This window comes from Oryx dammah, unplaced genomic scaffold, assembly GCF_014754425.2.
Source record: "Oryx dammah isolate SB20612 unplaced genomic scaffold, SCBI_Odam_1.1 HiC_scaffold_23, whole genome shotgun sequence".
NCBI lineage: Eukaryota > Metazoa > Chordata > Mammalia > Artiodactyla > Bovidae > Oryx > Oryx dammah.
The window spans coordinates 10,101,426-10,126,801 of NW_024070207.1; the positions used below are offsets into that span (position 1 = coordinate 10,101,426).

The following is a 25,376-nucleotide window of genomic DNA, read 5'->3' on the forward strand; positions in this document are numbered from 1 at the left end:
GGTACATCATCTTTTCTTGTATTGCACACTCAGAAAGCTCATTACGTAAAAAAATTCTAATACTTTTCTTTCCCCTCACCATTACTTACAGTGTTTTAGCTAATATAAACTGACTTCTTCAGAGCTTAGGTGTATTTCAGTTATTTTTATTTACTGAATCATTGAATTCAAGACAAGCCTTCAGGCTAGTACTCTAAGTGAACAATCAGCGGGTTGATGAAGAGAGAAATGGAGCCTTTTAATGCAGGTCACTGTATTTATGGCTTTGGTTTGCTTTTCCTCCAGTTTCCAACTACTAAACAAGTAAGGGGGTCTATGTACATAATTTATATGTATTACATTATACTTCAAAGATAATTATGAGAGAGATGGTGGAAAATCTCTCCTAAAATCATAGCTTGTTTCTCAGAATATTTTCTGTTATTTGCAACCTTAGGTTCTCCATTTTGTTCTTCAAATATGGAGATAGGGAAGTGGTGTGTGTGTGCCCATGAGTTTAATTTGAACCAGCTGCTCTTTGTTCAGAGGAGGAGTGAGGGGTGGAGTTGGAGAATGGGGGATGGTGTGGAATGATCAGTATAGGAGGAGGAGTCTATCAGCTGAAAAGTCTTTGCTTTACTTTGTGGGAAAATTCTGAAAGTAAGGTGAATAACTTATGGTCTTTTCCTAGTAGAAAAGCACTCAACTAACTCTAGGTTTGTTTATCCCATGGAATAATCCTTTTGCAACCAGGCTTCCCAAAGCCTTATCCGCCAAAAAGGGAAACACACACATGTGTTAACAAATGGAGACTTGGACACAGGTGCTGTAAGAGCGAGCTGTCTTTACTAAGCAGAGCACGAGGCCTTGTCTAATGTACAGTGCCCTCTAGCAGAAGCAGTGCTTACAGAAGCATAGCAACATTTGTCACTACAAATCTGCCCAAGGTTACAGACTGCTTTTAGGGCGTCACGTCCAGTACATAATGTGGGGCCACCAAGCAGCTCAGTGCAAGTCATTTGAAAAGAGAAACGTATTTTACAGATGCATATTTTTACAGATGATTTCTCTTTCCCAGGGTTTTATTTCTACCGTTTGGCAGCAAGAACACTTTCACAAGTGGAAAAGAGCAAACTCTCTCTACACCCTACAGATAAACAACTTTTTGAGAGGTACATAGAGAATTGCCCATTTAACAAATTGTTGTTAACTGCTGTTTTGCTTTTTACTTAATACATTTTAGGACTTTCTCATGCACTAGTTACAGAGACTGTATCTGAGGTGGTAAGGCAACTTCTAAGTGGGGAGGGAACCCCTTAAGAATTTTATTAAAATGAACCCCTTCAGAATTTTATTTTAGAGATTATGTTTTTAAAAAATAGCATTGAAATCTGCACAAAGTAAAAATGAAAACAAAATAAAAACACCACATAAGTAGCAATGGGGAATTTATCACTCTGTCATTTAGAGAACTGGTGAAACAATGGAAGGAAAGGTAGAAAGTTTCAATAGAGTGGAAAAATATTATCCCAATGTATCAACAGCTCTGACTCTTCATTTTCTTCCTTTCTTTCTGCTCCCAAAAAGAAAGAAGTTATGTGGGAAGCTTCATCATTAGAAGTTGAATCTGTAAGATACAGTAAAATAAACTATCATGCATCTTTCCCATTATTCTTTTCACCTTTCCTCCAAACAATACAAAAACCCAAGCCAGAATCATGGTATAAGTGCAGGAATCCATGAAAACACAATCTTATCAGATTATGTATGAGTTAATTGTTATTTTTACAGAATTCTTTACAAAATGATTCACTGAGGGGTTATCCCAAGTAGTATTCTTCCTTCATTAATTGTAGCTTTACATTTAATTCTTAAAAATTTATCTGTACAAACTTTGTCGTAGCACATTCGTCACAGAAATGATACCTATATAAACAACACTATTTCTATGTGTTGGGATGTAGCTTAATTTACTTTTTAAGTATACTTTAAAAAACAAAGGTAAAGCTATACAGATTTCTATCTCCTTAAAGAAAGTGACAGCTCAAGCATTCACAGTCGTAAGAGAAACAATACACGCACACACTTTGACTGTGGGCTTCCCAGGTGGCTCAGTGGTAAGGAACCTGCCTGCCAGTGCAAGAGACGCAAGAGGCGGGGATTCAATCCCTGGGTTGGGAAGATCCCCTAGGGAAGGAAATGGCAACCTACTCCAGTATTCTTGCCTGGAAAATCCCATGGACAGAGGAGCCTCGGGGGCTACAGTCCACGGAATCACAAACAGTCCCCAGAAATGACTGAGCACACTCGCACACACACACAGGTTTTGGCTTTATTATCCTTTTTCTCTTTGGGGGGAGGGAACAGGATATAATTTTTGCCCCATTAATATGGTTCTCCCCCTTCACTTGTCTATTATACTTTGCCATTTGACAGTTAAGCAGAATGCAGCATTTAGGGTTTGAAGGGCTTCTTTGAGATTAATTAGGCAGAACTTGCATTTGCCCCCAGAAGGAATGCCTGTCAAGAGGAATCCCACTACACTCAGCTGCACGGGGTGTGAGTGTTGAAGGGAACCTTGGAGAGAGGGAGTGGTCCCTTTCTCCAGCATACTACACTGGCTCTGCTTATCCTGGCAAAGCCTAGTGGAGAGTTGAGGCAACCATCCAGATAATTCCAGCTGAAAACCTGCTCTGGAAGAAAAAAAGGTCTGAATTATCCTGGTTTGCCCTATATATACATTAATCATATGCACTGGAGTCAGTCAGTCAGTACATCTAAATTTTCCCTGGGTAGACACAGCCCAAGTGTCCCAAAGAAAACACAAGCCACTTTCTTGGGCCCCGAATTTCGTGTTCCATTTCACTTGGTGAAAAACCAAGTGGAAGTTTTCAGATGTGAAGCCCACATTTCACTTCTTGGGATGCTGATCAGTGGCTGGGCAGCAATCTCAATATTTGAAAGCAGTTGGGGAGGTGCCTCTAAGAGCTGTCTGGCTCTAAAGAAAAGAAGGAGAAACTGGGCCCTCACTTCCATATTCTGGCTTGCTCTCTCTGTTTTTCTATGTTTTTTCTTTTTCTCACTGATTTGCTCCTCTTTCTTTCACCCTTTCATTTTTTTTTTCCTTTTCCCGTCCTGTCTCTCCTGTCCTTTTACCTCCCTCTTTGCCTTTTTTCTCAGTTCCCCTTCTTACTCTCCCTTCCCCTTTTGCTTACCTCTCTTTGCCCTGTTTCTCCCTTCCTTCCTTAATCTTTGCTTTCTGTATCTTTGTCTTTGGGAAAAACAAACAAGGAACTAGACATCATGAAAGGAATACTAAATTAGCAAGGGACCCAACAGGTAGAGTTAACAATATTTTTTCCTTGCTAATCTTTATCCAGGGAGTTGTTGCTGGTTCCTATGCATTAAGTATACAAAAGAATTTTCCCCAACCCTTGGAGTGGCATGTCTGCATCCAATGACTGTGAATTGGAGCCTGATCCATTAGGACCATGCCCTGTTTTTGTATGGCCTGTGAGCTAAGAATGATTTTTTAAAACATTTTACAGGGTTAAAAAAATTAGAATATGATGCAACAGAGACCATATATGACCCACAAAGCCTAAAATATTTATTCTATGAACCTTTACAGAGAAAGGTTGCCACCCCTAAATTAGAGACCAATCAGGATGTTTAGGTTTGGAAAAGTTCCAAATAAACTAAGCAGAAAACAGGTATCAAATTAAGGCATTGCTGGTCCTCAACTAGTGCAGTCCCTGACAAGCAGTGGTGTTTGCCATAGTAGGGCTGTGGTTTTCTGTGAGACATGTTAGAATCCTTCAGGAGCCATTTAAAAAAGTTTCTTACCATGAAGAGATAATAAAGAAATGTGTTTTTTTTTTTTTTTAAATTCCTAAATTCACAGCACACACGAATACTTGCTAAATCTTGCCCTGACTTGTTCAGGCAAATTTAGCAACCAAGTAGCAGGAATCCCTTAAAAGACTATTTTTTCCACATAAAAATATAAAACATCCCTTAAATGAAAGGACATTAAGTTATTTCTTTGCAAATTTTGAAGTAACTTAATAATGGCAGAATAAACTATGGGTGGTTGTGTCTGACAGCCTTTTGCTTCTCTAAACAAGGCTATGAAACCACAGTAGATATGAAACAAAGCTATTACACTTAACCTATTTGTGATCTTCACAATTTTGTAAAGAAAAAAATGCGCAGTTGTATAAACCAAAATTCCAGTGTATTTAGAAAAGTAGGATCCAATCTACAAAAGTTGAAAACAGTACACTTATAATCAAAGCAAAAAAGTAAACTGAAAGAAGAAATAAAAGTACAAAATAGAATCAGGAAGAATATAATGGCAGCCCCAAGAAGTTTCTTTTAATGGAGTGTGTATACTTTTCTCAAAGAACTCAGTACTCCTAAATGCCAGGCTTTAAATCTACTCTGGATAGGGCAGAAGCACAAGGAGAAAACACTCTTATGCATAAATTTCTATGTGGTCTTCCTACTACCTACTAACCATTTGATTTATCAAACTAATTAATTATAAATTATTTTTGTGCTGACACTACTGCTTATGTCAGAATCATTATCAGGGGTAGGAGGCATATTAAAAATTAAAAGACAAGTACTTAGTCTGTAGGTAAAAGCATAATTTATTACTTAGGTTCAAACAATAGAATCTTGGTAGGCTTATACTCACAGCTATGTACATCCAAAATCAGTTAAACAGACAAATCATTAGGGTGAGATAGGATGTGTCAAAATTGATAATATTCTACTAATTTTAGTGAATACTACGTAACAAATAGCTATCAGCAATGATATTTATTAAACCTATAGATTCATATATCAAAACTTAAAAACAAGACAGTTTCTGACTGTCACTGAGATGGATCCACTCCTGTAACTGGTGGGGAAAAACCAGCAAAAATAATACAGGTTTCACATGTATCAAAGAAAAAATGTATTATTCAGCACTATATATTTGGAAAAAGTTATTAGACCTCTGGTATAAACAGAGGCATACAGTGAGGTACTTTATAATGTAGTCTCACTGAAAATACTACCTACATTTAAAATAATGATGCTTAATACTAACTTATTGAAAGAGTTACACAGGTTGACAACCTCACTCTTTATCTTGGCTGATGTGAAAACTTTTGGGTCTTGCTTCTGCCTCTGGCAGATGTAAGAATATGTCTGTGTTGTCTGCCACAGAGATTGAGGCTACAAATTTTTTTATTTAGCCAGGTGTGTGTGAGGGGAGCAGGGGGCTTTCTAAACAGTGTGTAATATTACTTGCCCTACAGAAACCTTCCCTGCCCCCTCCTCCAAGTCCTTGACTTGATAGCTCATAGTTCACAGGGATAAAATTATTTTTGGCAGGATTCTTATTTTCTATTGACTATTGTAAGGGTTCTAATTGATTCTGATTAGTAAGCTGATCAACAGTTAACATGGATTTGTTGAGTCCTTGTGAATGCAGGAAACCATGATGTATTTAGTTTTGACTTTGGAAGCTGCATTTTTGGTAATGAATCCTTTGCCTTTGCATTTCATCAATGGATGGACAGGAAGGGATGATGGTGGGCAGAATCTACTCTGAATGTTGTCCATATTTCTGAATTCTTTTGCTTTCCTCTTTACCTCTTCACTGAGAATAGAGGTAGGTAATAGAACACCTTCAGAGAATACTGAAAGAAAGAAAATGTGGAGACTAGCAAACAAAGAAAGTCTGCAAAATGTCCTTCCCCTCCTTTTCTCTTTTACCCTCATGCCCTAAAATCTGTAGATTTGTCATTCGAATCAGTGCAGTCTTGATAAATATGGAAAAAGACAACTTGTTGCTTATATAGTATTTTCTGTGGTTCCTTTGGTACTTAAGACAATTTTATCTTGATCTTCAACTCTTTTTTTAAGGTGTCTGTTATCTGTGCTTCCCCAAAAGTAGGTGCTCTGTTTAAAATTCTACACAACAGAGGCTTCCTTTACCTCAAACTTTGAATGAGAAACCTCAGTCCATTGACTACAGTACTTTGCTGACCATATTGGATACAGTTTATAATTCTCTCTCTCTAGACTCTAACATGAAGGGGTTGGTGGGCATATATAATTTTATTCCATGTGAGTAAATTGTATACAATGTGTTAAATTTCCATGATTGTGCATTTCACCCCTGCCTCACACTTTTTAGGTCAGAGACATCAGATTGCCTGGAAAAGGATTTTATTACTCCCCAAGGACAATTTGCTTGAATGATGTCCAATATGTCCAGCTATTAGAGAAACTATTGGCAATGAGTAGTTACAGATCCATGTACAAAAATTTTTTTGCATGCCTCACTTCAGAAGCGACTAGGGATCATCTGACACCAGATGTATTCTCCAGTCATTTGTCATTTCAGTGTCAGCACAATCACATGGCCATTAAAGAACTGAAGATTAGAATAGTGAGGAAGGTCTAGAAAATGCAAGAATGTAATCAGACATAATCATTTTTACCTTAAATTACTGAAGGAGTCCTAGGATTCTTGAGTGGGAGAAACAGAAAATTGAGCATGAAAAAAAATGGAAAGACGATTTGATATTTGAAGCCAAATTCATAAATATAATTTCAACAGACATGGCTGATCAACCATATGCCTGATAATATTTTTCATTCACTAATGTCTTTCTCTGGTGAAATAATGCAGGAATTACTCACATAGAGATCCCCATAGTCTTCCTATGGGTAGAAGAGGAAACTGAGCTAAAAGTTTTGAGAGGCTTTTTTCTTTTTCATGTCCACTTAATCATCTATAGATTTTTCTAAAGCTTCAGCCAGAACTAGCTCAGTTTATAATTGTTTTTAAGTATTTCACATGTACTCTTAAGGATCCTGTTCACTTTCTCTTAAAAGGCAAACAAAAGCTACAGGATTTGGTTGCTTCTACTTTTAGTCTTAGAATGCTATTTTCTCCATTTGATCAGTTGAAAAACTTTTATATTTTTATGTTTTCTAATCTCTGCAGAAGCAGAGATAAGATGGACTCAAAAGCCTAAATGGTACTCATCCAAAAATGTCCCCAATCTCAGAATCTCAACTGCACAGCTGGGTTCTGTTGGTCACATGTCAGCTTCAGAGCACATCTGTTCATTCCTAAAGGATCCACTAGGCCCCTTGAACACAATGTGCTCTGTGTATAGTACTTTACACCACAAAACCCAGCAGCTGCACGGGTGAGAAAATCTCTACTTCTCAAGTTTGTGTCTCTAGGCAGTTTGAGTAGGGTGTTTTCTATCTGGCTTTCTCTTGGTTGCCTGTCACTTCTGACATTCAGATGCCTGTTGGCAACAAAGTTGCTTTTGCTATTCTACTACAGATGTTTCTAGCCTGGGAAGAGACAGACCAAACTTTTACTGGAAAGTAGGAATTCTTGCCACATTCAGGCACCAAACCTGAGAAAACATAAGGAAGATTCTGGTCACAGGCTCAAGAATGGAAAGGTAGGTCACTGCCAGGAAAATAATGTCCAGATCTAAAGACTTCTAGTTTTAGCATTTAGGAAAAATATTTGTACCAAATCTTCCCATCTGTGATGGTTCGTGATGGCCAAGGGACACTTCTCTAGGGCATGCAAGGAGGGTACAATTACATACACCTCACCTTGGAAAGTGACATCTTTACATTCAAGCTTCCTGAGAACTCATGGTCACGTGTGTGGGAGGTGGCGAGGAGAGAGGGAAGGGAGGGGGAGATAAGGTAAGGGAGACACATTCATGTACTTTTGAAACCGTATGCACTGGAGAGATTTGTGTGTTGATGAGGTTGACTTGAAATACCATGAGGGTGGTGAAAAAGAAACTGAAGACACATCAAAAATGAAGGTGCTAAATATGAATGGGTTTGTGTAAAAAATTTCATTAGTTTGATTCATAGAAAATTATTGTTGTAGGTCAAGAATGATATTATGAAGTCTGCTTTTACAATGCTCAAAGGCCTCAGTGCTAGTTTTTAGAGGAAGGAGCAGTCTTGGGGCAACATGTTTTAAATGAGATGTGAGGGACAAACACAGCTTATAATATTGTAACTAGTGCCCCCGCACAGGAATGTGTCTATATTTATATAGCATAACCTGTTAGATCTGTACCAATGGCTGTGACTACAGACCATAGAAGCTTCTTTAATAACACATATACACTAAGTCCAAAATGTTCTACTCTGTCATTCATGTGTAAATCAAGTATATTATTCATATACTTCATTGACTTCCTGAACGCGTGCTAAAAATGCCAAGGAAAAACTCGTTAATCGTGACATGGTGACTGCTCAGCCAGCTCTGAAATGTTGATGGAAAGGAAAAATTGTCAAAGGGCCTTTTTAAGAACTTCTGCAGGTTACACTCGCAAATCGGAATTCAGAGAACATGAATTTTCTCATTCAGGAAGGAAGGATTAAAATCAAACACCCTCCAGTGGTTGCATCTGAAAACTGCATAGTTGTCCCTTACTTGTAAAAGCAGCCTTCCTATGTACCACTGAGTACCCAGGATCCAACTCCCTGCTTAGTTTAATTGCTGTATCATCTCAAAAAATTAAAATGATCTTCTATGGACTATAAAATCTCTCTTCATCCTAATAACGTCATCTTGGGTATTTTTATATTAAGTTCTTTAAATGCCAGGATAAATGAGGCAACAATCTCCTATTATCCCTTATGTTGTGTATTACAGTCCTCAATTAAAATCTTGTACTTTCATGCTAGGAAATACGACTTGGATAAGCCTCACATCCCATGGTCAAGGAGGACATTCAGGCCTGTGTATGATACACCAAAACAACTAATCAATTTCGCCAATCAACTAGCTGACTCATTGAGGTATAAACTATTCTACTACCTGTTTGGCTAAATTAACACAGCATGCTGATTCCACTGACCTGTCAAGTTATCAAAATAAACTGAGAGAATGAAGAAAACACAATTTGCAGATACATCTCTCTTGCTCTCATGATCTCACTCTGGGTCTCATGGGTCTCAGTCTGACCCATGCACACTAGGTGCTGCTTTATATAATAAGCAAGCGTCCCCTATTGAGTCTCAGGTAGAGTGGTTCACCTGTGTTCCAAATTGTTCCTGTTTCTCTTCCTGATGTGCACAATGTTGAAGTATTGCTTTCTGGGTCAGAAATTGAATCCACACTGAACCCTACTGAAGGTGACTCGACATAGAATATAAATTCCACTTTGGTAATGCTATTGTCTGAGTACAATTTAGGACACTATCTACAAACTGATGTTGCAGAATTTTGATAGTTAACGAGATGCTCTTGGCAAAAAATGCAACAAATACATAGTAATCTAATGAATTAAAAAATACTAAAGGGATATTTTTGATATTTCACTAATGATAAACCTCAACCTCTTGTAGATATTCTTTCTAATATCTGAAAAGAATACACATTAGGACTGAGACTATTCCTGTGAATTACATTTTCTTTCAGCAGAAAGCTCCTTTTTAGCTTTCTTATTCACTTGTTTAAAAGGCCTTTCAAGATACTGTCATGAAAATATTAAAACTTTTATTTATTTCATTTCCTCTTATCTTATACCAACACAATTAAAAAAATCAGCAAGCATCTATTTAGCATCTACTGAGCTCAGGTATTCTGTTAGATTATAACGGGGGTATATAGATGAATGAGAGACAGTCCCTGCCCTCATGGAGCTTATGATCTCACTGAGAAGATAAGACATACATAGGTAGAAAGGTACATACCAAAATAATACAAAATGTCACAGGAATACAAAATTTATAGTCAAGCAAGTGATTATACCCCATGTACTCTAGAGTTAGAGAAATCACTATGGGGTTTTCACAGAGGCAGTGATATGGAGAGGATAAATAGGATTTGTAAAAGTATAGAAGACTAACATGAACAAAAGCATTGCAAGGACATACAATGTACATGAAAGGCATAGTTTGGCTAGAGTATGGGAATGGGTAAGGGAAATGGTAGGAGAAAAATTTAGGAGATAAATCTGAGCTGGCACTAGACTGTACAAGTGTTTAGCTAAGGGTTAGTAGATTTAATCCTGTAAGAAATGGTGAAGTATATAAGACTGTTGAAGAGGGGAGAGACATGATGAAGGAGGTATACATATTAGTGGGACTAGATGGATGACAGGGAAAATAGGGAAGGCAAGGAGTAAGAAGCATTGAGGAATGAGTTGATTAGGGCCTATACTACAATGGTGGAAGTCATCATGGAAAAGATACAAATGGACACCGGATTTGGGAGAGAGATACCAAAGAATCAAAAACGACTTTGAGGTATCAGCATGTTCCTTGGGGCTCAATCAATGTAGAACTGGCATTTCAAGTCATGAAAATGAAGGAAATTACAGAAAGAAAAGAGGTGAGGACTAAGGCAAGAAATCTGAGGAAGTCTTACATTTGTTGAAAGTAGTGTACCAGTAAATATTGTCTGGTTTCTTCCTATGAATGTGTAAGTGTGCATACTCACATGCAAACCCAAACATATACAGAAATATATGCACGCTGAGAAAAAGTGATGAACAACCAAAACTCAGTTGTTTCAATTTGTTTCTTGCCAGTTAGTGACCATGGTGGACTTCTGATCAGTGGAATTAACATTACTGAGGAATAAATAATGATCTAGAGGAGAGAGAATCAAATAGATCTAGGTTCTAATTCCATCTCTACCATTTGCCAGCTGACTGATACTGGACTTCTTTCAGGTTTTATTACCTCATCTGTAAGATGAAGATAATATTGCCTGCTCTTAAGGATGGAATGAAATAATGTATCTAAAAATATTCCATATACAGTCAAGTACTGAAAATATAAGCTTTTTAATTTTGTTATCCCTTGTGTATAAATTACCATATTCTGATTTGTGGTTACAGTTTAATTTCCTCTTCCCAGGGATGTTCATATACACATGCAAACTAATTCTAGCACTTTTAGTTTCCTGCAATGACATTTAAGCTCTTTGAGGGTAGGGGCCATATCTTTTCTGTATTTATCTTATACTACCATGTACAATACTCTGAACAGTAAAAGGAAAAAAGTATATTTTTTACTTGAACCTGAATTTATTCTGAAAACTCAAATATAACTTTCAATATGTAGCATAACTGAAAAGTGGCACTCAAGCCCTCCCTATAGTCTAGAACTTCTTAAAAAGAATTTAAATACACAGTGAGGTGCCATACCCCATGGCCTCATACACATTTTAAAATTTTATTTATTTATTTTTTAATTGGAGGATAATTGCTTTACAACACTGTGTTGGTTTCTTCCAAATGTCAACATGAATCAGCCATAGGTATCTGTATGCCCTCCCCCCTTTGACCTCCCTCCCACCTCCCACCCTATCCCACCCATCTTGGCTGTGTCCCTGCATCATACAGCAAATTTCCACTGCCTATCTGATTTTACACTTGGTCATATATATGTTTCAGTGTTACTCTCTAAATAACTCCCACTCTCTCCTTGCCCCTCCGTGTCCACAAGTCTGTCCTCTATGTCTGCATCTCCATTGCTGCCAAGCAGATAGGTTCATCAGTACTGTCTTTCTAGATTCCATGTATATGAGTTAACATATGATATTTGTTTTTCTCTTTCTGACTTACTTCACTCTGTATAATATCTACCATATTAGAAGTGAGTCAAATGTATTCCTTTTAATGGCTAAGTAATATTCCATTGTGTATATGTACCACAGCTTCTTTTTCCATTCATCTGTTGATGGACATCGAGGTTGCTTCCATGTGCTAGCTTTTGTAAATAGTGCTGCAGTGAACATTTGGGTACATGTGTCTTTCAGTTATGTTTTTTTTTAAAGTGGATTTTTCTGTAAATCTGGAAATGAGTATCAAGTCTTAAATTCAGAGTTATTAGTGACAGTGATTGTAGGTATAAGTAGAAACACAATGACAGATCAGTTTTGGAACTGAAATGCATTGAAATCTGAAATGCAAAAAAAAGATCTGACTTATACAATTTTAAAGGATCTTCACTTTTCTAAGAGCACTAGGCAATATAATAAAATTAAATCACAATTAAATCACAATTTTAAAACCATACCTAAAATATAGGTGAGAGTGCCTTTAAAAATTTTTGGATGCTAGAAAGTCATAACACAGGCATTGGGGAAAATTTTGAATTTAATAAAATCTCCTGTAAGAAAAATCTAAATACTTGGCTCTGACATTTAAAGTCTCCATATAACTTCTTAAGTGAAACCAAACTTTTAAAATACAAAACTCAAAAGTACTTACTTCCACTTGGAATTAGGTCCCTTTCTGGGATGAATAGTTTATATCCATAGTGTTTTTCCAGCACATCTGGCAGTATTTCAAGAGCAAATTGCTCTTCTTCAGGGTTGTCACAGTCTAAAGTATCTTGGTCCACTTTTGTGTAAGAGAGATAGGCATCATATTCCTTGTTGTCTTAGATACAAAGAAAAACAAAAGGGTTGTATATGTGATTAGCAGGTTCTCTTTCAGGACTAAATATCTGTAATAATTAATAGGCTAGAATGGTTATCATTAATAACCATCATTAACAATTAGAAAAAATAAGTCACATGCCGTGCCATAAGAAACCTAATACATTTCAACACAATCCAGCTATAGTCACGGGATATGAACTGAAATTGCTATGCAATGGGCAACATATAGTTTTGACAGAATAAAAGAGAATTATTTGTAACTTGTGTTGTGAATGATTAGCTCAGTGTGTTTGAATGAAGGACTACATAGAGCAAAGTCATGAATCTTAACTCTTGCTGTGCAAGTCGGCTTGGCTCTGTTACTTGGTCACAGGCTATACCTTGTTTGCACAAATATGTGTAAGAGATCCAAAAGAGGCTGGGCCCTGGAGTGTGGAAGATCGAAATAATCTAGCCTCACTCCTGGAGACTCTACTAGCAACACATGCCATGCGTCCAGTTGGTTACTGTCGTCATTCTCATATACAAAATGCAGTTCATTACCAAATATTAGAGACAGCAGCTGGGTTTTATACAAGTGCATTGCCTGTTATTCTTGTTCAATCCATGGCCAACTAATTTGATACAAACTTCCAAAAGAGGCCTTTGTTAAAAAATATACATCCTTCCAATATTGCCAAATTAGGTTTTCCCTTCACCCATTTAGTCAGAGTTAACTGCTTTAAGAATGTATTTTTTCTTCCTTTGCTGTATTGGCTCAGAGCCAGTCTCCCCAAAGAGAAAATATGTATGTGTATGTATGTGTATACACACACAGAGTTTTTCCCTGATTTTATTAATGAATACAGCCACTCAAAGTCCCCACTGGTTTTAGAAGGCACACACTGAAAAAGTTATAGTTGTTTTTAAAATTCCTTTATTTATACGTGTTCCCCATCCTGAACCCCTGCAAAACCAATACAATATTGTAATTAACCTCCAATTAAAATAAATAAATTTATATTAAAAAAATAAAATTCCCTTATTTATAGAAAAAATTTTAATGTGAGTCTAGACTCATATGGAACTATTAGTATTTAGTAACTATTAAACCTAGTTACTTGTAAATAATTTTAAAAGACCAGAGAACATTTCAGATTTTGTTTCTAAAGCACAGAAATATTTTCCATTAAAACAGACCTGATTAGATTATAGTTAAAACCTGACCAAAATATACTTTACAGAATGAAGCAGCCACTCATTTTCCTTATACCATTAATAATTTGGTTCTAACTGCTGAAAGAGGTATACATGATAGGCACATAAGCAGATATAAATATCCTATGGGTTCCAAGGTGGCTCAGTGGTAAAGAATTTGCCTGCCAGTGTAGAAGACTTGGGTTCAATCCCTGGATTGGGAAGATCCCCTGGAGAGGGAAATGGCAACCCACTCCAGTATTCGTGCCTGGAGAATCCTATGGACAGAGCCTTGCAGGCTATGGTCCATGGGGTTGCAAAAGTGTTGGACATGATTTAGAGACCAAACAATAACAACAAATACCCTATGGTAAGAAGCACACAGGACCCCTTTGACTATTGTAGTGAAAACTGAGTCAGGATTATATTGTTCTAATTCTAGTAAGGTTCCAGGCTTCACTACCCCCACATGAAAGGAACTCTGGTTATTTATGTTAAGATGGTGCTTGAAGCCAGGAGGCTTCCCTTTAGCCTGTTCTCTAGCTAGAAAAGACTTGTGTGAGCCTTGGTTGGGTTACTTGATTGCTTAGGAACACACGCACATGGAGGACTGCCCCAATAGTTGAGATCACTTGGCTTACAAATGAGGCACATTCCACTGTTATGCATAAAACACCACTTGGAAGCGAGAATGTTCACAAGCAATGCTAATGTAAGAACCTCCTGGTAATCCTAGCACCTCTGCCCCTGTTCCAATCAGGCTCAGGATGCACCTGCAGGCCCTTGACTTTCTCCAGCTATAATTACTCACCTGGGACTGAGAGTTGCCGAAGATACACAGCTGGAAGAATAAAATAGGCCAAAGGACAAACAGATCCATTTCTATGAGCAGAATGTATTTCATCTTTCTTGATAGATGGTGCTGCCTCAAACTCCATAATGTCAGACTAGACCCTAGTTTCCTCTGACTTTGATAACTCTAACTCACAAACCTCTCGAAATTCAACTACTTATTAATTCATTCAACAATGTTTTTTGTTGGGCATCTACTGTGAGCTAGCCATCCACTATGACTACCTGACTCTTTTACCCATCTGGCCAGAACTTCTAGACTCTTACCCCATTGCTTGTCCAGACTATGATGATTTGCACTCCAACTATGCCTAATCTCCATATTCTTGCTCCTATCCTTACTTGCTTCACCTATACACTAATATAGGTGGTGTTTTTGTTGTTGTTTAGTTACTAAGCCATGTCCAATTCTTTGAGACCCTATGGACTGTAGCCCACCAGGCTCCTCTGTCCATGAGGTTTCCCAGGCAAGAATACTGGAGTGGATTGCTACTTCCTTCTCCCAGGGATCAAGACTTTTTTCTTTTTTTTTTTAAAGAAAAATATTGCTATATCTCAAGTCAAGTTATGACAAAGAACATGGATGTCTTTGTGTTAACCCTCAACATGTCTGGATAACAAATTGTACATACCATTCTAGAAATACATCATTCTTGGGGAAATGGTTGCTCCTGGTTTCAGTTATGTCCCTTTAAGATGAACTAAAGGTGAAGAGCTTATGGTAAATGGCAAGAGCAGGAAGAGAGCTCTCAAAGCCACTATGTCAGATGTCCCCGAAGGCCTAGGATGCCAGCTAGTGAGCAAGCAGTGACACAGGCCACTTTTTAAAAACTGCACTTCAGCTCTATGTAGACAGCCAAGAATACCTCATGAATAGCCACAGCTGTTGCTCACAAAGAGGAGCAGACAGAGAAGGCAATATCAATGACATGATACGATGCAAATAAAGCTTAACAGCAAATCCTAAAAACTGTTTTAAAACCAAATGGCCTTTCAGCAACACCACTTTGTTATGTGAGGCTAATGAGCCTTCCTCTTTATTCAATCCTGCTGACTATGCTCATCTGAGAAGCCAGAAAACACCACAATGCATTATAAAGGAGAGGGCTGGTTATTCCCAATGAAGAGAGAAGTTATGATGAAGGAAACCAAACTGTCCGTGGAAGAATTTTTCTTCTGTCACTCTGTCCTTCCCATTTGAAAATTTCATTTTAATCCTGTTCACCATCAGCAAGTGGTCCATGTTTACAATGCAGTTCTTCTGGGCCTCTGCTAAACATAGTACTAAATCCTTTAGCTTCTGAAGTGCAAAGACTGTGGGACTTTGTGGATGACTATGTCTCCAATGCTTACTATACTACCACTGTGTGTATGTATAGGATTAATCCAGATGAAGAATATATTTAATATGTAAGTAAATACATCATTCATGGTGCTTGGTACATAGTAGATACTTGGTAAGCATTTAATGACTGCATAATTCAAAGGTCAAATAAATTAAGTAAGCATTGATGAATTGAAATGAAATTAATTATATCAAAGATGTTTAAGAAGTCAAAGTAGATTTTATTTTATTAAAATATGGCATTAAAAAAACTTTTTTTAATTTTTATTTTTACTTTATTTTGCTTTACAATACTGTATTGGTTTTGCCATACATTGACATGAATCCGCCACGGGTGTTACAATGACTTTCAGGAAATGCTACTATGGATATGAATCAAACAGAAAACATGAACAAAAGGTACATGGGTAAAACTATGGTGTGTCTTTGTGATGTCAAAGGTGTGTCAAAATATTTAAATAAAGAAATGAAAAATTCAATAGGCTATCTAGCTGATATTTGGCATCATGAAACTGGATATATCTAAAAGGTCTTTAATATTAATTCATTCATCCTCACTGTATACCTGCTGACTTTTTAGTATTCCATTCAACTAGTACAGAGATTGTGTGTTTAAGGTCCAAGTTCCATGTAAACTATTTTAATTTTCCTTCCAGCTGAAAACCCTTGAAGTCCCCCACCATTGCATTTTTTCCCTAAAATAATTGGTTTGGAATCAATACACTCACTTCTCTAACCCAAATGCTCTAGATTACTTGTCATCTTGGGTCACTTGGGCAATACTGAAGATATGGATGCAACCTATGATATTAGCATGAATTTAATCTTACAAATATGTACTATAAGTGATCAGTTAGTTTGGATTATTGGATATGGATGATGAAAGTAATTATTTCAGATGAACTTAATAAATTATATCACCTCACTTACAGAAAGTTTTAACAAATTGCTTGTAATCATGACCTAAAGCAAATGAATCACAGTAGACTCCCTTTCATGTACTTTGATATAGACAATGCATCTTTAACACTGTTAATTGCCATCCCCATTTAGCCATTCGTTGGCACTTGGAAAACAGTGAAATTTTCCCCAATAGCATATTTCATCTCATTATTTTATGTGTACAGGTTAAAGAGTCAGATTTTCCAGTATTAATTATTGTATACAGAAACTGAAGGTAACTGGCTACATTTTCATACATATTGTTGGAGCCTATAATCATGGTCAGAAGAGGCTCTAATTTCTCATTTTAAAGATATATCTGAATAAGGGCCTGTGATACTTTTAAATAGATTGCTACAATCATTAGGTGAAAACACTTCTTTGATAATAAGCATGCACATGTATTCATCAAAAAGCATTTCTCTAATTTACTGCAAAAAATATAGGAGTCAATTAGAACATACTCATATCATTGTTCATATAACAGTAACAATAAGACCAATATCAAAGCTTCCTCAAAAATTTTGATGTTACCATCACTACTCTGCCCTTCTCCTATCACTATAAAAATAAAACAAAATCATAAACTCTTCTCCTTCAAGGATCTCAAAACAAAACAAAATCTCTAACTTTCATTATTCTAGTACAATGAAAACTAAGATTTAAATTTGGCTTTTTAAAGTAATGACTTACAATTGGACTTCTTTTTTATCTTGGCTTACCTTGGGCATTCCATACACACATTTCCCAAGGCTTATAGTAGTTTGCTGGTGAAGACTGTATGCATAAGGAGTGATATGTCATGATTTCTTATTAGTTGTCATTGGGAAGTATGGTAGTTTGTTCTCTTGAAAAATTAACGCATTTTTGAATGTTCAAAGAAACAGGCTCAGTACAATGTTTTGCTAATATCTCATTTATAAGATTTCCACAAGCCATGAATGGAAAACAGAAAATTATAAGCTACAGTCAGAATTTTTTTCCTTTGAAGTCACCTTTGAGAATTGTATTACAAAATCACACAAAATATGTGGGTCCAGATGTACTATTAGCTTTAAATTGAGCATCTCTATGGCTATTAATATGTTTCTTAAATAATTTGGGTTTTCTCTGATGCCAGGAAGAGCTAAATATGATCTGTACCCAAATTTGAATTTTCTAGAGAAAAAAATGAAATTGGTTCTTAATTTGTTTCTTAGTAAGGGAAAGGGCTTTGACAGCATTGGTTGATCTCCTGACCAACTAATATCTCCTTGTTAAACTATTTTTAAAAAATAATTTCAAGAAATAAAACGATTTTAAAGAACACCCATATATCCTTTACCCAGGTTCATCTGTTGTTAGTATTTTATTACCTTTGCTCTCTTTCTTGATAGATTAAAAGCATTTTTTTTCTGAATTATTTGAGGGTAAATTGCATTAGTCATAGCCTCTTAACTTTAAATTTTTCATCATGTATCTCCTAGGAATAGGGATATTCTCTTACATAATCACAAATTCATGCTTTTTAATTGAACTTGAACAAAAAAAGATAGCTTACCATCTGCAATTTCATCACCTCCAAAATGCTGTCGGTAGAAGAGCATTAATTCAATATTGTAGCATTTGTAGATGACCACAAGCAGTACAAGGAGGAGAAAGATTGCTCCCAGGCCTCCTGCAAGCTCAATTTTGTAGATTAAATCTGGAACAAATAAAATAAACCAGAAAAGGTACTTAAATCATCAATACTGAGGAACTTCCAATATTTCTAGTGTCTAAAATGTACAGCCCATTGTGTTTTTCTTTACAAAAGATTCTTGATAAGTGTAGTAAGTAGATGTGTTCTTGATACATTTGTGTCAATCAATTTTTATCAAATTAATTCCCTTCTAAATATTTGAGAAATTTTACTGTTGAAAGTGATGTTTATCTGAAAAAGGATAGTCTCTGGCACTTTGATTTAAACACATCTATATCTCACATGTATACTTTTGCTTGAACTGTATTTCAGGAAACTATTACAGTTGCCTTTTACTGGGTTCATATCCAATATTTTGTTGTTCCTGTGAAATTATCTTTTGGCTTAGGAAGATTACCATCTAATACTTCCTAGGCCACAGGCCCTATTCTTCTACAGGAGAACAGAATCATAAAATCATTCTCAGAATCAAATAAAATCGAATGAGCTTGCAGGATGTAACTATTTCATTTAACCTTGGTAGAACATAACCCAATAGAAGGTAGGCAGGGGAAATTAGCTTATCCATTTTTCCTACTTAATTGAATAAATGACTATAATCTATATGCAATATAATATGCCCAGTGGGGCTAAAAGAGCATAAGAAATCCAGGCTAATCACTTGGCCTATTCAGCCAACACAAGGGTACCTGATAGCAGCCTTAGGTTGTTCCAGTGGGGCACCCCTAGAACTGTAACAGTTGGAAAATTTAAATCAATACATAATGGAAGGAGACTTAATACACCCCAGGCTCAGAGAATAGTGACTTATCTGTAGCTTAATTAGTGATATTACAAAATCTAGGGTGTATCATCAAAAGAGATAAGTAAGTGAAGTCGCTCAGTCGTGTCCAACTCTTTGCGACCCCATGGACTGTAGCCTACCAGGCTCCTCTGTCCATGGGATTTTCCAAGCAATAGTACTGGAGTGGGTTGCCATTTCCTTCTCCATATAATGAGCTAAGTTCCCTTTAATCTAATCTCATAATTGCCAAGTGACTCTTTTATTATTAATTCAGCTTACCATGTAACTACAAACTGAAAAAGGGAGTGGCATTTTGGTTTGTACATCAGTTGTTCATGAGTTTCCTTGGCATCAATCAGCCTCCCTGGATGCATCAATTCTGGCCAAAATCAAATTGATGAGCATGACAGACTGCCATTCTTGAAAGTCTCTTGACAAGAAGATCATCAATCATCTGTATTTCCCCGAGATTGTCCTTTATCTCTATATAGGCTTATTGTTTAAGATAAATTAGGTTCAATGTAAAAATAAGAAAAAAGATAAATGTATATAATATATATTACAAGTAATATATATTAATGTATAGATAAAATAGTGATTTATCTATAAAATCACTTACTTTATAAAGTGATAGATTTTTATACTCTATCGATTTTTATCTATAAAATAGTAAAAAATTTTATTTTTTACTATTTTATAGAAAAAATATTTTACTATAAAATAAAATAGTAAGTAATGTATAGATAAAATTTTCTACTAGTCTACCGTCTATTCTCTAAGTAATCTGTTAGGGCAGGAATTACTGATTCAAAATCATTAATGAAGAATCTGACTCAGCAGTTTGTTCACTTACTCAAGGTCTTATAGTTAAAAAGTAGACCTGAAAACAGAAATTTTAATTTCAAATTTAAGGTTCTTTTTATTACACCTCAGTTTTGTAAGCTCCATCCTGGAAACTGTCAGTGAAAAGCCTTCTCTTTGTTCCTCCATAGAACTGTTGGCAATACTTCTTAAAAACATATGACTTGCAGTGAACTTTGGCTCCTGTCCTTTAAGTTTTGAGGAAAGAAGCTAAACTACAATTGCGAGGCAGAATGCTAGGGCTTAGCAGATCTCAGGCAGGTTATTGAAGGGTACTGAAGAATTCTGTAGCTATACCAGAAAGAAATGAGGAGCTCCTTCAGTTCAGTTCAGTTCAGTCACTCAGTCATGTCCAACTCTTTGTGACCCCGTGGGCCCCAGTGTGCCAGGCCTCCCTATATATTACCAACTCCCGGAGTCTACACAAACTCATCTCCATTGAGTCGGTGATGCCATCCAACGTTCTCATCCTCTGTCATCCCCTTCTCTTCCTGCCCCCAATCCCTCCCAGCATCAGGGTCTTTTCAAATCAGTCAGATCTTCGCATCAGGTGGCCAAAGTATTGGAGTTTCAGCTTCAATATCAGTCCTTCCAATGAACACCCAGGACTGATCTCCTTTAGGATGGATTGATTGGATCTCTGAAGGGACTCTCAAAAGTCTTCTCAAACACCACAGTTCAAAAGCATCTATTCTTCGGTGCTCAGCTTTCTTTATAGTCCAACTCTCACATCCATACATTACTACTGGGAAAACGATAGCCTTGACTAGATGGACCTTTGTGGACAAAGTAATGTCTCTGCTTTTTAATATGTTGTCTAGGTTGGTCATAAGTTTCCTTTCAAGGAGTAAGTGTCTTTTAACTTCATGGCTGCAGTCACCATCTGCAGTGATTTTGGAGCCCAAGAAAATAAAGTCAGCCACTGTTTCCACTGTTTCCCCATCTACTTGCCATGAAGTGATGGGACTAGATGCCATGATCTTAGTTTTCTGAATGTTGAGCTTTAAGCCAACTTTTTCACTCTCCTCTTTCACTTTCATCAAGAGGCTCTTTAGTTCTTCTTCACTTTCTGCCATAATGGTGGTGTCATCTGCATATGTGAGGTTATTGATATTTCTCTCGGCAATCGATTCCAGCTTGTGCTTCTTCCAGCCCAGCGTTTCTCATGATGTACTCTGCATGTAAGTTAAGTAACCAGGGTGACAATATACAGCCTTGACGTACTCCTTTTCCTATTTGGAACCAGTCTGTTGTTCCATGTCCAGTTCTAACTGTTGCTTCCTGACCTGCATACAGATTTCTTAAGAGGCAGGTCAGGTGGTCTGGTATTCCCATCACTTTCAGAATTTTCCACAGTTTATTGTGATCCACACAGTCAAAGGCTTTGGCATAGTCAATAAAGCAGAAAGATGTTTTTCTGGAACTCTCTTGCTTTTTTGATGATCCAATGGATGTTGGCAATTTGATCTCTGGTTCCTCTGCTTTTTCTAAATCCAGCTTGAACATCTGGAATTTCATGGTTCACATATTGCTCCCTGGAGTCCAGCATATGAGAACAGGTTTTAGGTTTCATGGGGAAATAGAGAAGTTGGTATTTTAAAGGAGATGGAGTAAGGGGGGAGATGGTAGTGGCCAGAGACAGCATAGCCAGTCAGGAGAGTCACTCAGAAGAAATGTAAGAAATATGATGTTATACTTTTTGAGTAGGAAGAGGGGGAGGATGGGGGAAAATAAGACAGTGAAGCTGCTTTGAGAGACAAATATGTTAATAAGTAGAATTATGAAGGGCCTCATATGAGCAGGGACAGGAAATTGGAATCTATCTCTATCCTGCCTGCTGTAAGAGGTGGTCATTTGGAAAATTAAGTCACAAAACTTCAGATAAAAAACAATCCTATGTCATATTACCTCTGCCTCCTGCCTTCCCTATAGAAAGTGACTCCCTGGGAACCACTACCAGCCTCTGTGTGGGTGATAAGGCAAGCTTGTTTATGAGACCTCTGTGGGGCTGCAATATCATAATCTTCACTTGTTTTTTTAGCATGTTACATCAATTATGCATTTTTAATAGCTAGTGTTAAATTGAAAGAGCAACATACTTTTGTTTGGTTTACTCTGAAAACTGAATTCTCTTTGATCTTAGATTATTGATTGTCTTGATTCAACATGTTTTTCCTGTTGCAAAATGTTCATTTAATGTTGTAATTTTTTATGAACTCTGTCTCTCTCCATCAGTGTCTCTCTGGTCAGAAAGCTTTGAACTGTTTTCAAAGTCACTTAATGGGATTTTTTTCCAGCAATTTCTGTTTTATTTACAGAGTAGAGTTGCTATTAGGTAGATAGAAAACTTCAACAGCAGGAACAATTTGTGCTCTCAAGTAGTAGATACCTTTTTTAGCAGTGAACTTATGGAAGAAAGCTGTGGTGTGAAAAGTACCTTTGTGGTTTTGGGGTCCATTTTATAATAATATCTTTGAAAGATATTATCTAATGATGGCTGTTTACATTGAAAACTGTGGATCTAGATCCTGAGATTCAGCCAGTATTCTTTGATTCAGCCCAGGCAGTCACATTAAAAGGGAAACATGTATCCTATAATCAGAGGGCAGAATTGTCATCAACCAGATGACACCTGGCATTTCTATTGTCTTCTGTTTTCAACTGCCACTTTCCATCTCAGCAGGATCCTTCCAGGGACATTTCCCTGACTGAGAAGGTAAAAGTCATTTTATTTGGACTATGTCATGTATACACTTCACAAGGATAGAGCTAGCCAGAACAGGAAATATTTATGTGACTGTAACTTTTTCTAGGCACCCAAAGTACAAGTGTAGTTCTTTGTAACCTTCTTAGTTTGAACCCAACCAGTTCTTCACTTTGAATGTGAAGATCAGACAACATAAGATGGGACTAACAGCAGTTGAAGTCAAGGAGCTGGAAATGGTCTGAGCTTGCTCATAATTTGGGAAGCAGGTTAGGCGATCCCACATGAGGGTTTCCTATGCAGGTTGGGGATTCAGGGTAAGGCAGTAGCACTAGGAATGAAGAGAAAGAGAGATTTGTTGATATGTGTCTGTGGTAAAGGGCGCATATGCAGAGAAAACATAATCATCAGAATTTCCCTCGCACTAACTTCAGAATCTTGGCTACTCAAAACACTTAGAATGAATTTCTTACTACAATGTTCCTTGTACTTACTGGCAAACAGTTTGTCAGAGAGTGAGGAAATGGTAGGTTAGTAAATGCAGGTAGAAGATGCCTACATAGGTAAGGGGCATCTTGCTTTGAGAAAGGCTGACACTGTTAACTGCGTATATTAGACATGAGTTGTCACTTTACAAAAGGCCTTTTCCCTTTGTGAAAGGATTCATGAAATGTTTCTTCTCTATAATGATCACTTAGGGCATTTTAGATATTTGATTATATCATCAGGAAGTTACTTTTCCATAAAAGGAGCCATACTTATATTCCAGATGGAAACACTGTGGCTACTAATGCCAGGCTATGTTGTGATAAAGCCTGAAAGGTTCAACTTTAAAGGAAATAACTGAAATTTTGCAAGATGAACTAGAGTTCAGTCTCATTTGATATGCTGGATCAGGACCGCAGGGCTTCTTGTTCTTTTCTGCACCTCTACCATACTATTGAGAGCTCCCAAGTAAAATGGAATGAGGGAAGATGAGCTGCATCCTTTTGTGAAGCACAGTGGAAAAATTCAACTGCTACCTAAAACAGGGAGTACAACTGGTATACCATGGGCCAGGAAAAAAAAAAAAGGGGGTTTTTTGGTCTGTATGTTTCCCCAAAAGTCAGTACTAATACTTAAAAATCAAAATATTGTATACTCAGTCTTTCAACTTCACTTGAAAACTTGGAAGCTCTCATATCCTTAGTTACACTTTTCAGCAAGCACGACAATAATCTTCTATGAAAGAGTAATGACTGCCCTTTAAAGCACAGCTTGTTTTCTGTAACCTGTGTTTAATATCCAGCCTTCCTTTTCTTTTAATTTCCATATCTACTTGGCTTTTGAGGTCTTTGTGTTTTTATGCCCCAATCTGGAAATTTAATGTTTTGAAAAGAGAAATGCATTCAGATAACCCAGATTAGATACCAGTCAAGACCAGATCTCATGGAAATCCTCTCTTTACCAGTCCTTATCATCCATCCTCCACCTAACTGCTCTAGTCATCTAGGAGGACCATTTTCACCCAACAAATGCCTTTGAGCACTTAGTATATTCTACGTGCTTGGGATACAGCAATAAGTAAGGCAGGGAAAAGTCCCTGTTTTTATGAAGTTTACATTCTAATCTGTGTATCAGGTGTTGAGGGAGACAAGTAGAAAACAAATATGGAATATGATATCAGATAGTAGTAAATAAAGTAAACAGAAATAGAGCCAAGTGAGAGGGAAAAGAATGTGATGGGTAGTCCATCAATGGATGAATGCTGTGCTTAGTCACTCAGTTGTGTCCGATTTTTTGCGACCCCATGGACTATAGCCCGCCAAGCCCCTCCGTCCATGGGAATTCTCCAGGCAAGAATACTGGAGTGGCTTGCCATGCCCTCCTCCAGGGGTTCTTAGGATACATCAGTGAACAAAGCAGCCTGTGTTCTAGTGTTGGAATATGGACAATAATACAATGAACATGACAAGTAAACTGTATGGCAGTGTTCGAAAGTGGTGGTAAGCACTATGGAAAAAGGAAGAAGGACACATTAAGGGGATCATGGGAATATCAGAGGATGAGAGTGGTTGGCAACTTTAAATAGGGTGGTTTGAGGTAGGCCTTACTAAAGTGACATTTGTGTAAAGAAAGTAAGTCAGCCATGTAGATATTTAAGGGAAGAAGAATATTCCAGGAAGGGGAAACAGCTAACACAGAGGCTCAAAGGCAAGAACAGGTCTGGTACTTCTTTGGAATGAGTGAAGGGAAGATAGAAGGAGGTCAGTTTAGAGGGGTAATGGAGGAAGTATATCATGCAGGGCCTTGTGCACCAGAACAAGGACTTTGAGCTGTTGCTTTGGGGCTTCCCTGGTGGCTCAAACAGTAAAAAATCTGCCTGCAATGCAGAAGACCTGGGTTTGATCCCTGGGTCAGGAAGATCCCGTGGAGAAGGGAATGGCAACCCACTCCAGTACTCTTGCCTGGAGGATTCCATGGACAAAGGGGCCTGGTAGGGCCACAGTCCATGGGTTGCAAAGAGTTGAACACAACTGAGGGATTAACACTTTGAGTGAGATGGGGATAACTACAGTATTTTTGTTTTGTTTTGTTGTTGTTGTTTTGTAAAGT

At 37.2% G+C, this 25,376-nt stretch overlaps 1 protein-coding gene across 1 annotated transcript in view; it reads right to left on the minus strand.

Moving 5' to 3' along the window:
* Positions 1 to 25,376, minus strand: part of IL1RAPL2 (interleukin 1 receptor accessory protein like 2) — a 582,426-nt gene that overhangs the window by 857 nt on the left and 556,193 nt on the right. The window contains exons 7-8 of the mRNA XM_040266517.1: positions 18,292 to 18,435; positions 12,264 to 12,434 (exon numbers count right to left, since the gene is read on the minus strand). Coding sequence (XP_040122451.1) covers positions 12,264 to 12,434; positions 18,292 to 18,435 — 315 coding nt within the window. The remainder of the gene's footprint in view (positions 1 to 12,263; positions 12,435 to 18,291; positions 18,436 to 25,376) is intronic.